The sequence below is a fragment of the Pyricularia grisea genome (genome assembly GCF_004355905.1).
Source record: "Pyricularia grisea strain NI907 chromosome Unknown Pyricularia_grisea_NI907_Scaffold_2, whole genome shotgun sequence".
NCBI lineage: Eukaryota > Fungi > Ascomycota > Sordariomycetes > Magnaporthales > Pyriculariaceae > Pyricularia > Pyricularia grisea.
Window position 1 is genome coordinate 4,534,610 of NW_022156717.1, and position 13,449 is coordinate 4,548,058.

Genomic DNA, 13,449 nt, shown 5'->3' on the forward strand with positions numbered 1-13,449 from the left:
TCAATTGTCACATGGTCTCTTGAATTTCACAGAGACTTTCGTGGGGTATGAGAAAAAGGCAAGCAAACGCAAAGCTGATTGTTACACGCGAAATTATGTACAAAACTAGTTAGACAAATGCGCGTCATGATAGAGGAGAGCTGTTGATGTCAAGATGTCCGAATAGCAATCTTCGTTGTTTCTGTTCCCTGTTATCTCTTTGCAGGTGTGCCTGAGAAGTTTAGACCGTCAGGTCGAGCAGAGTCAAAGCCTGTCCCTAGCAACCATTTAAGCATAGCTGTTTAGTTCTGCTCGCCTCCCTGCTGCTTGGTCATCTCGTCGCTGTTTAGATTGCCAATGATGCGTCAGCCTATACATTCCATTTATGTTGATATGTTGCCAGAAGGCCAAAGGAGGGTAGCCCTCGCCAACAGGACCAAGAGGCCGGATTATCCGGTAGGGGATCGCGTACATGTGCTCAGCAAGCTTGGTAAGGTGGGCTTGCTGCTCAGCGAGCTTCTTCCGGAGCTCGAGGAGCTTTTCCTTCTCGCGCTGGCGGATGGCGTAGTCCTCCTGGGCGCGCTCACGCTTCTGGAAGGCGTCTCTGGACGAAGGCCGTAAATCATTGTTCTGTTAGTGAATGTTCTCCATAACATGCACAGGTCGTTTGTTCCCCAATCATCAATTGATGAGCTGGATTGACCTGGGGGAAGAAGAAAAAAAACATTTTGTGTCCTACTCACCCGCCACCAGTCTTTGGGGTAGATCCGAGATCACCCTCAGCCATCCTAACTGCTGAGGTCGAGAAGGCAACGCGAGTGTTTGAAAGCCTGACAGCGGGCCCGGCAACCTTGGTGAATGACTGGCGAAGCATTTTGAATATGAGGGATGTTTGGATTGATTTCTTTGTTAGGTGTGGTTTGAAATCTTATGTGTGGGTGGGTGTGGTGGTTTTTTGTGACAATGATGAAGGTGGTGGTGTCACTTGGAGACCGAGGTGCGTGCCTGCAGTCAGCTAAGGATTGGATCGTACGTCAACAAATTGACGTAGTTTGTTATGCCAAGGCTATTTTGGAGCTACCGCAGGGCCCAAGCTTTCCCCCGCCGACCCCGTCGAGTGGTACGATGATTCCAGAATCCTCGTCAGCCTGAGGCAGCCATAACCGTTTACTTTGGATTCATAAATAACTGTCCTACTTATGATGCATGCATTCGACTCAATTTAAATCTACAGGGTTTTGATTCTGAATTATCTGATATTACTACCGGTTTACCTGGAACTATTCCAAATCTAGAGCTTCCAATGCTCGATAGCTGCGGCGGTACCTTACGTTGCATGTAGCGCGACCCATAAATTCGATCAAAGGGGTCCCATGTCTGCCTGGTATATCCATTACCGGTACATTTAGCCCCTACCATGAGTAAGCTGCCCCTGAAAGTCCCTTATTTCAGTGTTCATAGTTTGGGCGAAAAAGGACACGATTGATTTTTATTTACCTACCTAGGTAGCTTATTTTTGTTCTCTCCCTAGTTAACTGTCTGATCATCACGGTTTTGACTCGTTGCCAGCCCCGTTGCCCTTCTGCTCAGGTCTCCGGACTGTCTGTTCTTCCTGTTCAACATGTGGTCCCGACCGGCACCGGCTTATACCCAAGCACTCCTGTCACACTTCACCAATTTGTGAATATACTAAATTAGTCCACAGACGTGTATTCAACATCTGGGTACAACTCTTTGGCGATTATGTGACCCAGATACTTGGCCTGCTCGGGCGTATTTTCACCCCGGATGCCTACATTGTATCATTTTCCGTCATTACCCTCTTGGGAATCGTAGGCTCATCACGCGGGTTCTGGGCGAGTGTTTTGAGTAGCGGAAGCTAAGATTCTCTCGTCGCCTTCCTTCGAGGGGTATGTCCTCGGGATAGTTTCGCCAGTGGCTTTCTCAACCGTATTCCAGACTTTGTTTTGCGTCGTCACCTCTGTAAAAGCAAACATTTCTATTTAGGGTCCAAGGATCAGTGATAATGCGAACGGCGTACTTGTCAATATCGGCTACATCTACTGTGATAGACTCGGTATTCCCGTCGCCTTATATGACGGTATCAGGTGAAGTGATATCTATCGATATTGATGAAATTCTAGGGGAGATACAATCGCTTGCACCAATCCAGATAGTCTTCCCGTTGTTCTCAATCTCAAGGTGCGACGCAGAGGACAGCAGGTTTCCCAGAAGCTGGGCACGTAACTTCCGACGCCAGCTTGGTGAGCCGCGTCAATCAGGGATTCTTCTATTAGACAGGAGACGATGACATGCGCGCCGGTGAGAAGGGTTGCGAGTGCCTGGGTGTCTTTAGAATCGACCACCTTGAGCGTGGCACCTCGCTTAGCAAAATCGGTGTATACACCTCCCTGTTGATGGATTCGGGCCAGACGAGGACGAGAATTTTACAACTGGTCTGGCGAGGCGAGCAGCTGGTCCATGATGGACCGGCCAGTCTCATCCGAGGCGCCAGCCATATTCACTTTGAACTTTTTGTGAGTCGTTGGTGTTGTAAGGTATGCATATCTGGTAGAGATTGGTGAATTTATCGCTGTAGTTAAAACAACCCCGAGACGAGCGCAGATAAGTACCTATCTAAGTACCTAGGTTGGGTCGAGTGTATATATATTTCCACACAAATACCAGCCGTCGGTGGAGTCCATCGGGAAAACAGGGACTGGCTACATAAGATTATCAAGTCAGGCCAGTCATGTTGCATGGAAAGGGGTTATAATTCGAGATTTTGCAGACCGAGAACATTCGTAATAACTGCGCTAAATTACAAAGCCTGTTATGATTATTCATGTCAATACGATCATGTGAACAGCCCTTGAGGAGTTTGACTCTTCCGAATCACCAAGTCACGAGCCGCCATATGTAGAATGTAGAGACATTATATATAGGTACCTAGTTAGACGATGCCGCAATGCTAAATCAAGCGGCTTGGGCGTTTCCCCTTTCCCTCGCAAATATTGCTTGGTTGTTCTAAGGTGCTTTTAGGCTGACACGGCCTGAATATCTTGGAATCCAATGTATATGAAATGGTGTACGATGTGAGTACTTGGGTCTGGACTCTGCTGTTGTCTTACTCGGAGCAGCCCAAGGTGACTAACTACTGGGTACCGATCCATCTTAGGTGGCAGATGGCAGCCCGGAGATTGCTCTTGTCATGATTAAATCGCCGGCCGCACCATGGCACACAGTCATGAAAACCTGAAAACCAGGACACTACTAGTCTACCTAGTCTAAAGTGAGCTTATCAATGTTGCACGCCATGTACCGGTAGATACGTACAGCAGTTGTGCATCGAGGTAGTTTGCAGGAATAAAGTTGGTCTCGAATCAAAGTACTGTACGCGAATGGTCAGCTCTCTAGCCACATGTATGGAGGGCAATCGTGTATCGAATCTGGCCGGTGTCAAGGATTGGTTCAAAGGAGCCGTTATTGCCCCTCTTTCTTATGGAAGGCGGGGCAGGTGGGTGGTGCAATACTGATAAACTGATTCTAAATCACGTGTAGAACCGGGTCCGGGCTGGCACGCATCAAGTTTGCAGGCCATTCCGAGCCGGGGTCCGTGCTTTTGATTACAGGGCGAAATTGTTGGCACGGCGCGCCCGCTGCTGAGTTGGCGGGCCCTGCCTGGCTGCCCGCCTACCTACCTTGGACCTTGGGTACCTACCCAAGGTACCTTACCTTACACGTAGAGTAGATGCAGGCAGGGAGAAGGGAGGCACGGTACTGAGGTTCCATGCAGTGTAGCAGCCCAGTCAGTCGCAGCGGGTGCAGTCGCAGCACACCTCAGTGCCCTGCCCCCCCCATCTCAATTCCATCCCATCCCATCCCAAATTTCCTTCCAACTTCCCTCCACCAACAAACAAACAAAGCAAAAAAGACGACACTTTTGCCCGCTGCCGGCAGACTGCAAAACCTCCGAACCACAATCGCGACCACCGGGATCAGAAATCATCCAACAGGTGCGTTTTCTTTGGCTTCGGGAAACCCCAGCTTCTCTAGCCTATCTCCCCCGTGGATTTGACCAGAGCGTGGTCATTGCCACAGCAGTCAGTCGCCTGCCTCAAATGCGTCTCCTCTTGTTGCATTGCAACCGCACCCACTGTCGTCATCGCATCTGCGCCCACTCGTTGCCAACCCACCCCTCCAGTCTTCCGTCCGACCCAAGTGCCACAGACTTCATGTACCTCATTACTCTCCCTACCCTACATACCTACCCGTGTTTACCTGCCTAACTTTCGCTTTCATCTCTGAATATCTCGGAATTACACATCTACCATTCCTCGTCCATTTGCCAGTCGCTTCCACCTCACTCACCGCTTCTACTCCACAGATTTACCTTGATCGATTCGAGATCCGAAACCCCGTCAAACGGTATGCGCACACACCCACTTCGGTCTACGCCCCCTTTCCCCCCCGTTAAGCCAGTCTCGCGCATCCTCCATTGGCTTCTCCTCGTCGAATAATCACGGGCCGAGGCGCACGCAATCGCAATCGCATTGCCCGTCACGCTTGCCACGGATGCTCAGCTTCAACTTGGGCGGCGTCGCCCGATGGTGTAGTCATGAGTGCTGACACGTAGCCTCTCGCAGACAAAATTAGTAAAAATGGGTCACGAAGATGCCGTTTACCTGGCCAAGCTCGCCGAGCAGGCTGAGCGCTATGAGGGTGAGTGAGCTGACCGTGACATTCGGCTGTCGCTGTTCAAATGGGAACGATGATTCTAATGCCTGGGCCGTCCAGAGATGGTCGAGAACATGAAGATCGTCGCCTCTGAGGACAGGGACTTGACGGTTGAGGAGCGCAACCTTCTCTCTGTTGCCTACAAGAACGTCATTGGCGCCCGCAGAGCCTCGTGGAGGATTGTTACCTCGATTGAGCAAAAGGAGGAGTCCAAGGGCAACTCGTCGCAGGTCGGCCTCATCAAGGAGTACCGCACCAAGATCGAGGCCGAGCTTGCCAAGATCTGCGAGGATATCCTGTCGGTCCTCGACAAGCACCTTATCCCCTCGGCCAAGAGCGGCGAGTCCAAGGTCTTTTACCACAAGATGTTGGTTTTTATCCCTATCCCGTTCCTCAATGGCGAAGCCACTCAGTTGCTTACAAAGTGGTATCAATTTTTTGTAGGAAGGGCGACTACCACCGCTACCTCGCCGAGTTTGCTATTGGTGACAAGCGCAAGGACTCGGCCGACAAGTCCCTTGAGGCTTACAAGGCTGCTACCGAGGTTGCCCAGACCGAGCTGCCTCCTACGCATCCCATCCGCCTTGGTCTTGCCCTGAACTTCTCCGTCTTCTACTACGAGATCCTCAACGCCCCCGACCAGGCCTGCCATCTGGCCAAGCAGGCCTTTGACGATGCTATCGCTGGTGAGTTGCGCATTGATATATGGGAAGGACGACGACTTGCTCAGGGCAACAGCTGATGAAACGTTTGTGGTACAACAGAGCTTGACACCCTGAGCGAGGAGAGCTACAAGGACTCAACTCTCATCATGCAGCTTCTGCGTGACAACCTCGTAAGTAATCTCTTTGCGTGAACAGACGGTGATGTCGGTATGGAGAAATCTAGGACGATGCTGACCAAGGAATTTAATATCAGACTCTCTGGACTTCGTCGGAGGCTGAGCCGACAGCCTCAACGGGCCACACCGAGGCTCCCTCTGCAGCGGCCGCCACAGAGGAGAAGCCTGCCGAGGCTGCTGCTGCCACCGAGGAGGCGCCGAAGCCTGCTGAGTAAAGCCGAGAAAGGATTTCCTTGGTGTCGTGGATTGTCATTACTTGGTAGAAACTCCCGGTGGTGAAAAATGAATGGTGTCTAGGAGTGTGGTCTGCAAGATTTATTTACCCTTTTTATCGCAAAACCCAGCATCTCTTTCCCATCTTGATTTCCCCCCCTCTCTGTTTCATTTTCCTCTATGCGAATACACAACCCCCCCCCCACACAACACAAGAATATGGTGCTTTCTCTGGCCGAGCAACGGATGAAAGACTGCATTTTGGAGGTCACATTCAGAATTGCATGTTTTGTCTCATTTTAGACTCTTGACTCCGCGGAAGAATCGCCTGGACAAATAAAAAAAACCAAAATTTGATTCCCATAATCTGAAGGGTAAAGATGCCGTAGCTTTCTGAGAAGACTCGAAATCGCGGGGCGGTTCAAGGGGAGCACCCGTGGACAGTAATAATGACTACCTCGCCTCGTAGAGGTAAGGAAGGTAAGGAGGTACCTCGGGACAAATAAAAAGTTCAAGCTAGGTAGGTACCTGCTAGGTAGGTAACTGCCTAGCCTCACCTGCCTTTGCAAAACTTCCGGCGGCAGTGGCAGGTGGAAATATTGCTTCCAATTCAAGACAAATCAGCAGGTAACGTTGATGAGGTAGGTGTCCAATCCAAGGCAGGTCGGTAGAGTGTCGTGACATCATTCTGGACAAGAACAATGTGTTCCTTTTTTGTATTAATTTGTTGTTGTTTTTCAATCTTCATGCAGGACAGAGAAATGCACCTTGAGCCACAAGCTACAATCCTGGCATCCCACTATAAGCTCGCCCTCGTCAGCAACCGCCTCCAGGTCGTCCTCGCTCAGCTCGAAGCCCCTCTCGTTCCCACATCGGCACCCACGTGACCACAACCCGCGCTCCTCGTCGGCGTCCAGGTCGTCCAGATCGACGGTCTCGATACCGGTCTGGAAGTCGGACGGCTGTCGGCCGGTTGCGTCTCCGTGACGGTCGGCGCCGCCGGCGGTGCGCGAGAGGCTCAAGGCGGCGTCGTATTCCTTCCTGCGCGCCCGGTCTGAAAGAACGGCCGAAGCTGTGGATATCTGGTCGATTGTGAAGATGGTGCCCCTGGTCGATGCTGCCTGCCCTGTCGGTGCCGCCCCTCGCGCCGTTGGTTTTGACGGGGTCGCTGTTGCGGAGGCGGCGGCTGCTGCTGCTGCCTTGTCCGGGTGGTGCCTAAGAAGAGCGCGGTGGTAGGCGCGCTTGATGATTTGTTGTCGTTGCGTGTCCTTGGCCTCGTCGAGAATATCTCTCGATATTCCCAGCACCTCGTAATGCGTTACCTCGGAGATGTACATTATCTTGTATTGTTGCTCATTGACGATGGTGCTAGCTCCGAGACGCTGGTGGAGGGGTTTTATTTTTTTATTTTTTATTTTATCCTTGATTTCGTGATAACGTAGGCCTAGTCATCCTTCACCTCGTGGGGTGAACCGGCTGCCAGACGGTTAATAGCATTATTTTCTGCTCGACTCGATTGCCCAAGCTACCTCGAATTGCAAGAGGTATTGGAAATACTTGTTGCTGTTGCTGTTGCTTTAAGTTCTTGTTAGAATTTTTCCAATCCGTCAATGGCCCAAAACCAACCATGAGAGCCAGTACGGTTGCACTAAAACCGTACCACATCAGTCAGTCAGTCTCACGCCTACATGCACCATTTTAAGCTTCCGAAATGCCCTTTAAAATCTTCGGGGTTACCTTTTACGTGACTACTATATTTCACCATGCGACCGGATCACTATTTTGACAGTCGTTAGATGTGACGTTTTTGATATTACAGCCCAGCATGAGCGGGCTCCTTTGTCCGTAGGAGCCGCCGCTGGGGATGAAGTACATTTGCTTTGCAGGTCTGCAACACTGCGTGATATGATTTGATATGGAGACACAAGTCTTGACAAAACCCATGCAAACATGTTGATACAAGATATGTACACCGGAGATGGCCGCCGTCGCCCATTCATCTCCAACCAATCGTTTATTTCGGGAACTTGGTCCAGTTCTTCCGTCCGGTCTGTGATTTTTGGGAAAGTGGTCAGTGGCTTGTTGGAGGTTTTGTCCGAGTATGATCCTGCTTACCCGTTTCCATTCGGCAATGAGCTTGGGCATGTCGCGCATGGCCTTTCTCCTCTTCTCCATCCTGCAGAAGTAGAAAAAAAAACAAGACACAACCAGTCAGTAAGGGTACAAACACAGTACAAATGCGGGAATGCAGGTAATAAAAAGAGGGAGATAAGACTCTCAGAAACAAGGAGGAGGACGACATAGCATGCCATGCAGAGTACGTACTTGTCGACGAGATTCCTCTCAAAGATGTGACCCTTGACCTTCTGCCCGACACCGGTACCCTTGACCCTGAGACCGAGCTCGACACGCTTCCGCAGCCTGACGTCGGTGCCCTTGGGCCCGGCGGGGAGCAGCTCCTCGACGCCGTGGTCGCGCGCCAGCTTGACGAGCTCCGCCTGCCGCCGCAGCGAGTAGACGGGGTTCTGCCAGAGGCCCGTCACCGGGTGCTTTGTCGGCTTGAAAGGGTTGGGCGACGCCTGCTGGTACGTCGTCTGCGGAGGCGGGTCTTGGGCCTCGCCAGTCGTGGTGCTGGTGCCGGTGCTGGTGTTGGCCGTGGGGAGGATCGCCGCCGGAGGGTATCGCGACAGGAAAACCTGCAGACGTGGCGGCAGCGTCTTGGCCAGCCGGATGTACGACGAGGCGCTGCTGGCTGCCATGGTTTTGGAGGCCGGGATGCGTATTTTTTTTTTTTTCTCTCCTCCTGTCGTTCGTCGTTCGTCGACCTCGTTCCTGTTGTTATGCTCCCCCTTTGTTCAACTGCCTCCGGGTTGACGTTCCCCGGCAAAATCAAAGTTGGTTCGTTCTTTTTTGTAGTTTTTCTTTTGGTTTCGGCTTGCGTCGTGTCTGCCGGCCCATCAAATCAAATCAAATCCCAAAACCAGAGCTCGACTTTCCTACCACCCCTTGTCGCTTCACGGTCGCGGTAGAAAATGTCGGTGGAGCATGCCCCACTGTCCAGGATTCTCTGGAAAGATGCAGGGTAGCGGCTTGTATAGGGTAGGTAGGTAGGCTGACGCAACTGCCGTCAAAGTCGACTAGACTAACAATTACAACGTTTATCGTCTTAATGTGAGTGTGACACGACAAGACAAGGCAGTATCGTCAAAAGTTCCAGCCCTCTGTACAAATTACTGTATACCTTTGCATTAGTTACAAGGAGCTGCTCGCAATTTATCAAGCCAACAATCATGTATTGAGATAGCTTTTGCCTGGAAAGAACTTGATACACTAAGTCTACAGAAAAACAGAGAAACCATTCTACGCGACTGCTAAAAGCATCGCCTGTTGCAAATAAGGAGAGTGACACCGCAACCTCCCAAGTATCTGATCTTAAAAGAAACCCCAGAAGATGCAAAGCCGCCATGTTACAACACAAAGCTGAGGTCGTCAACCTTTGAGATTAAGTCAAAGAGGAAACCGGCGGACACACCACGTCCACTCTTTAAGAGACACATCACCCACTCACACCGGTTTTAGTAATTCAGCTCACCACCGCCACCGCCAGATACGTTGTCGAGGTCCTCGTAACTCTTGATGGTCCTTCCTTGGATAGCTTCCCGCGGACCCACAGCCGCTCCTCCGCCGGCACCGTCTCCCCACCGACCGCCGCCGTAGCCTCTGCCGCCGCGCCCACCACCCATCGCGCCGCCCTGCATGCCATCTTGACCCCATCGGGGATTCGGTCGACGATCATATGGCCCGGAACGTGTATTGTTAAAGCGGTTTCCTCCCATCGCGCCTCCTCGTCGGATCGGGCCAGAGCCTGAGCGATCATCGGGTCCACCTTGGTGAGTCCATCCTGCCACAGGCTGCTGCATTGCAGCGGTAAAAAGGTTTGGTGGAAAGCCACCTTGCATGCCAAACCCTGGCATAGCAAGTATGTTGTTCATTGCGAAGTTCTGAAGGTTGAAACCCCGGGGTGTCCCGGATGGAGCTTGACCGTTTACAGGAGGGAAGTGGCCGTTGGAATTTGCATCCGTTCGTGACGGTGCTATGTGAGATGGATCCATCACATAACGGTTGATGAGTTCGATCTAAAGAGATCGGTGTTAGCACCATCCCCAGTCACCACAGCGAACGATCACGAAACAAGCGCTTACCTCTTCTTTGAGCTTCTCTAGCCATTCGGTGTGGCGCTTCTCGACATGCTTCTTCCAGAAATGTTCCTCCTTGAACAGCTTTGTGCATTCGGGAGCCTTGCATCTCCACTTGTTCGGCTCCTCCTGTTTGACATACTTGACTAGTTCTTCATCCAAAGCCTCTTCCACGGGCTTCCCGCCTACCTTGCGGATGTCAACCGACTCTGGCTCTAGTATTTGCATAATCTTGTCTTCGAAGGTCTTGACCCAATTGTAAGCCCGCTGCAGCTGCTGCTCGGACTTGGTCAATTGTGGACGGCGGCGATCCCCTTCGCTTGGCAGCTCTCCTTCTTCTCCCTCAGTCTGTTCGACCCGCTTCTTGACGGGGAAGGGCTCTCCAGCTGCGCTAGCCCGTGCGACGGCCTTGGCTTGTGCCGAGAGTGTGCTCCGGGGGCGGCGGAGATGACCGCCCGGGCACTTCCTGATGAGTTCATGAACCGAGTCGCTCTCGAATACACAGAAAAAGCAGAAGTTAAACACTCGGCGCAAGTACTCAATGAGAAGATCGAGTTGCTTCTTCTTGCACAAGAGGCTCTGATCATCAACTTCATCGTCATTGTCGTCTACCATGCCCTCGTCGTCATCATCATGCTCACCATCCTCAGGATGTTCCCCATCGTCCATAGCCTCGTCGAGGCCGAGCGTGCGGTTCTTCCTGACCTTGATGGGCGATGATGGCACAACAGGCTGCAGGCGACCCGAGTTCAAGAGTTCCTCCACCTTCTCCTCAATCCTGAGGATGGCGTTGAAGTCAGAGCCAAAGTCTTCTTCAAACTTGTTAACAAGACGCCGAACAAGCTCCAAGTCTTTCTCAATGCGCTCTGGTGCCGAGAACAAATCCCACAGAGCCTTCCGACGAGGGTTGTGGGGAGGGTTATGCACACCGACATGGCACACAAAGTCCCCTCGGGATTCATCTTTGACAGTCTTTCCATTGATAGCCTCCAACGCCTTCTCGGCGGTCGACACAGGGACTGGCGACTTGAGCGCCATCTCGCCATCTTCCTCACTTGGATCCATGCGGTCGATAGCCGGAGGAATCTCAGCAGCAGGATGAAGCATTATCCAACCGATCCTATGGTACCTCTTGCTAGGATTGGGGTCGCTCAAGGACAGCCATTTGAATCCACCCTCATCCTCCCCGAGGTGTTCTTTGCAGAATGCCTCCAGATTCTGACGACTCACACTGGGAGCAATCGTCTTGATCAGGAGTGTAGGCTGGTGAAGAGCCTCATCGCGGACCTCACTGCCACTGACGGGCACAAGGTCACCGACGCCAAGAAATTCGTTTGCCGTCGCCTCGCCCTCTTCCTTCTCCGCCACGCCGCCCTGACTGTTGTTGTCGCTTTTGGAAACACCCTCTAGACAAAATTCATCAAATGTGCCAGATTCCATATCCTGCTCCCACTGGCTGTAGGCGCCTCGGCGGAACTCATTCAGCTGCTGACGGAACTGATCGCGGACTTCCGGGACGTAGCGCTCGCGAAACCATTGCTCGTCTTTATGTTGGCGCACAAAGGTCTGAGCCATCTTGGACTGCAACTCCTCTTTGTACTTGTCATAAGCGGCTTGGATCTTGGCTTTCTCATTCTCCCGGTCCTCCGGTCCACGGGGTCTCTCAGGCTCACGTCGCCGTCCCGTGCGTTGTCGTTCCTTCTCGTCCTTGATCTTTTCTTGCGCCCTCCACCATTCACCAAAATAACTAAACCCAACCTGATAGTTGAGTTTGAGCGGGTCGGGAATAGGATTTGAGGCCAGGGGTGGCATGGTGCTTTCCGCAGAACTTTGGCCCGGCACATACCGGTCAATGTTTGCAGGAGGAGATGTTACGCGTCTTCGATCGTCTCGGTCCCTTTCGCGTGCACCGCCATAGTCGTCTCTACCCCTCGTTCTAGGCTCGTAACGATCGACAGGTGGCGGCGACCTCGATCGGTTTGAGCGCCGGGGACGATCGTGGCCTGGTACACGAATTCAAAACATTAGCATAATACTATTCCCTTCTGGCGTATGGTAACAATCTGGCATCTGCTGACGCACCAGGGGAACGGCTTCGATAAAAGCTATCGCGCTCGTCTTTTACGCGCGTTTCTTCGCGACCACCCCAAGCCCTGTCACTGGGGGATCGGGCCGAGTCGCGGTATGAACTGTATGAATCCATTGTTTTCGACCGGGCGACCCGGAAACTCTGACGGCGTGTAGGTGGCTTGTTCTTTTACGGCGAATTCCACGCCCGGTGCGTGTCTGGCCCAGTCAGATGCTTGCTTGTAAAAGATGGAAGAAGATGCAGCCTGTTGTTTGGCCACATGATTGCCGTTAGACAAGCCATCACGGGAGTTTTTTTTTTTTTCGTGTGGTAAATCAAGATCTCAGAGAAAGAAGAGAGAGAGAGAAAAGAAAAGAAAAGAGAGATGGGTTGTGACAAGAAGACAAATAAAAAAAACCCGATGTGAGGATGAAGCTGAAGCGTGAAGAAGCCGCCAGTGGTGGACGAACAAGTAGGTAAGAGGTCAAGCACCAATATACGATCAAATGTAGAGCTGCTGCTGGGATGCGCAACAAAGAGAATCACGAAGAAGGTTTGATATTGATAAAGACCAATGTAGCGGGTGTCAAGGAGGTACGGGGGGACTCGCACAGGGTGCCGACCAAGTAGCGGATCGCGAACGGCAGAGGGACAAAAATGTAGAGGAGTTCAGTAGCTCCTGCAGGCTTAAGAATGGGATGGAACGGAAAGAGGGCGAAATGAAGGGATTGACGACGACAAGGTGCTAAGGAAATAATAACGAACAATTGAATCGATATGCGATGGCAACCATCGAAGTTATCTCGAGGACGACCACCAGACTGCCTTTGGCCCAAACTTTGTCTGGTACGAGGTCTATGTAGTAAGAATATGCAGGACGGGATGGTTGAAAGAGGAAGTAGTGGTTGGTTGATCGAAGGAGCAGCGATCCAGCAAGGTGAGAGTCGCGGCGCGACATCGTGTGGAGACACTAACGAGACGACACCGTACAACCGGAATCGGTAGCACTGGGCACGCGCCATGACTTAGCCGCACTAAAGAAAGATGACAGGTCACGTGTATCGTCTTAAACAACCATCAGTCACTCAGCAATCGTCCCAAAGTCCGGTCCGGATTTGATGGTCAAGCCTTTCTTTCTCCGATATTGATCCGTTGTAGTCCACCTAGGAAGTTGCTAGCTACCTACCTAGCTAGCGCTAATTGACTTCCCACCTACTTTCAAAGCAATAACGATAATTTTGTTGTAATAGGTAGACTGTGCACAGGCGAATTTTCGCGTAGACTGATTGACATTGCTTTATACAAAAGAACTGCGGCAATTGAAAAACCCCGATGGCCGAGAGGTCTACTCCTAGTACCACATGGTACGATTCAGCTTCGGATGGATGAGGAAGTTCGCGTTTGTTCGATTGATC

General features: G+C 51.7%; 4 protein-coding genes across 4 annotated transcripts; 1 reads left to right on the forward strand and 3 right to left on the reverse strand.

Moving 5' to 3' along the window:
- Nucleotides 1-281: 281 nt before the first annotated feature.
- Nucleotides 282-853, reverse strand: PgNI_03910 (uncharacterized protein; the record flags this gene model as incomplete). The annotated part of the gene is made up of 3 exons (XM_031123962.1): nt 282-321; nt 452-583; nt 723-853. The coding sequence occupies 3 exons, from the start codon at nt 851-853 to the stop codon at nt 282-284; spliced, it is 303 nt and encodes a 100-aa protein (XP_030983432.1).
- A 2,922-nt stretch (nt 854-3,775) lies between these two features.
- PgNI_03911 (uncharacterized protein) lies at nt 3,776-6,135 on the forward strand. The gene is made up of 7 exons (XM_031123963.1): nt 3,776-3,995; nt 4,367-4,407; nt 4,626-4,701; nt 4,777-5,083; nt 5,161-5,402; nt 5,481-5,551; nt 5,635-6,135. The coding sequence occupies exons 3-7, from the start codon at nt 4,641-4,643 to the stop codon at nt 5,770-5,772; spliced, it is 819 nt and encodes a 272-aa protein (XP_030983433.1). The 5' UTR covers nt 3,776-3,995; nt 4,367-4,407; nt 4,626-4,640; the 3' UTR covers nt 5,773-6,135.
- Nucleotides 6,136-6,507: 372 nt separating this feature from the next.
- Nucleotides 6,508-8,782, reverse strand: PgNI_03912 (uncharacterized protein; the record flags this gene model as incomplete). The annotated part of the gene is made up of 4 exons (XM_031123964.1): nt 8,096-8,782; nt 7,886-7,946; nt 7,574-7,820; nt 6,508-7,152 (listed from the first exon to the last, which is right to left on the reverse strand). Exons 3-4 carry the CDS (start codon nt 7,712-7,714, stop codon nt 6,508-6,510), a joined length of 786 nt encoding a protein of 261 aa, XP_030983434.1. The 5' UTR covers nt 7,715-7,820; nt 7,886-7,946; nt 8,096-8,782.
- Nucleotides 8,783-9,047: 265 nt separating this feature from the next.
- PgNI_03913 (uncharacterized protein) lies at nt 9,048-13,088 on the reverse strand. Its single transcript, XM_031123965.1, has 4 exons — nt 12,800-13,088; nt 12,049-12,299; nt 9,973-11,969; nt 9,048-9,906 (listed from the first exon to the last, which is right to left on the reverse strand). The coding sequence occupies exons 2-4, from the start codon at nt 12,167-12,169 to the stop codon at nt 9,346-9,348; spliced, it is 2,679 nt and encodes an 892-aa protein (XP_030983435.1). The 5' UTR covers nt 12,170-12,299; nt 12,800-13,088; the 3' UTR covers nt 9,048-9,345.
- Nucleotides 13,089-13,449: the final 361 nt, after the last annotated feature.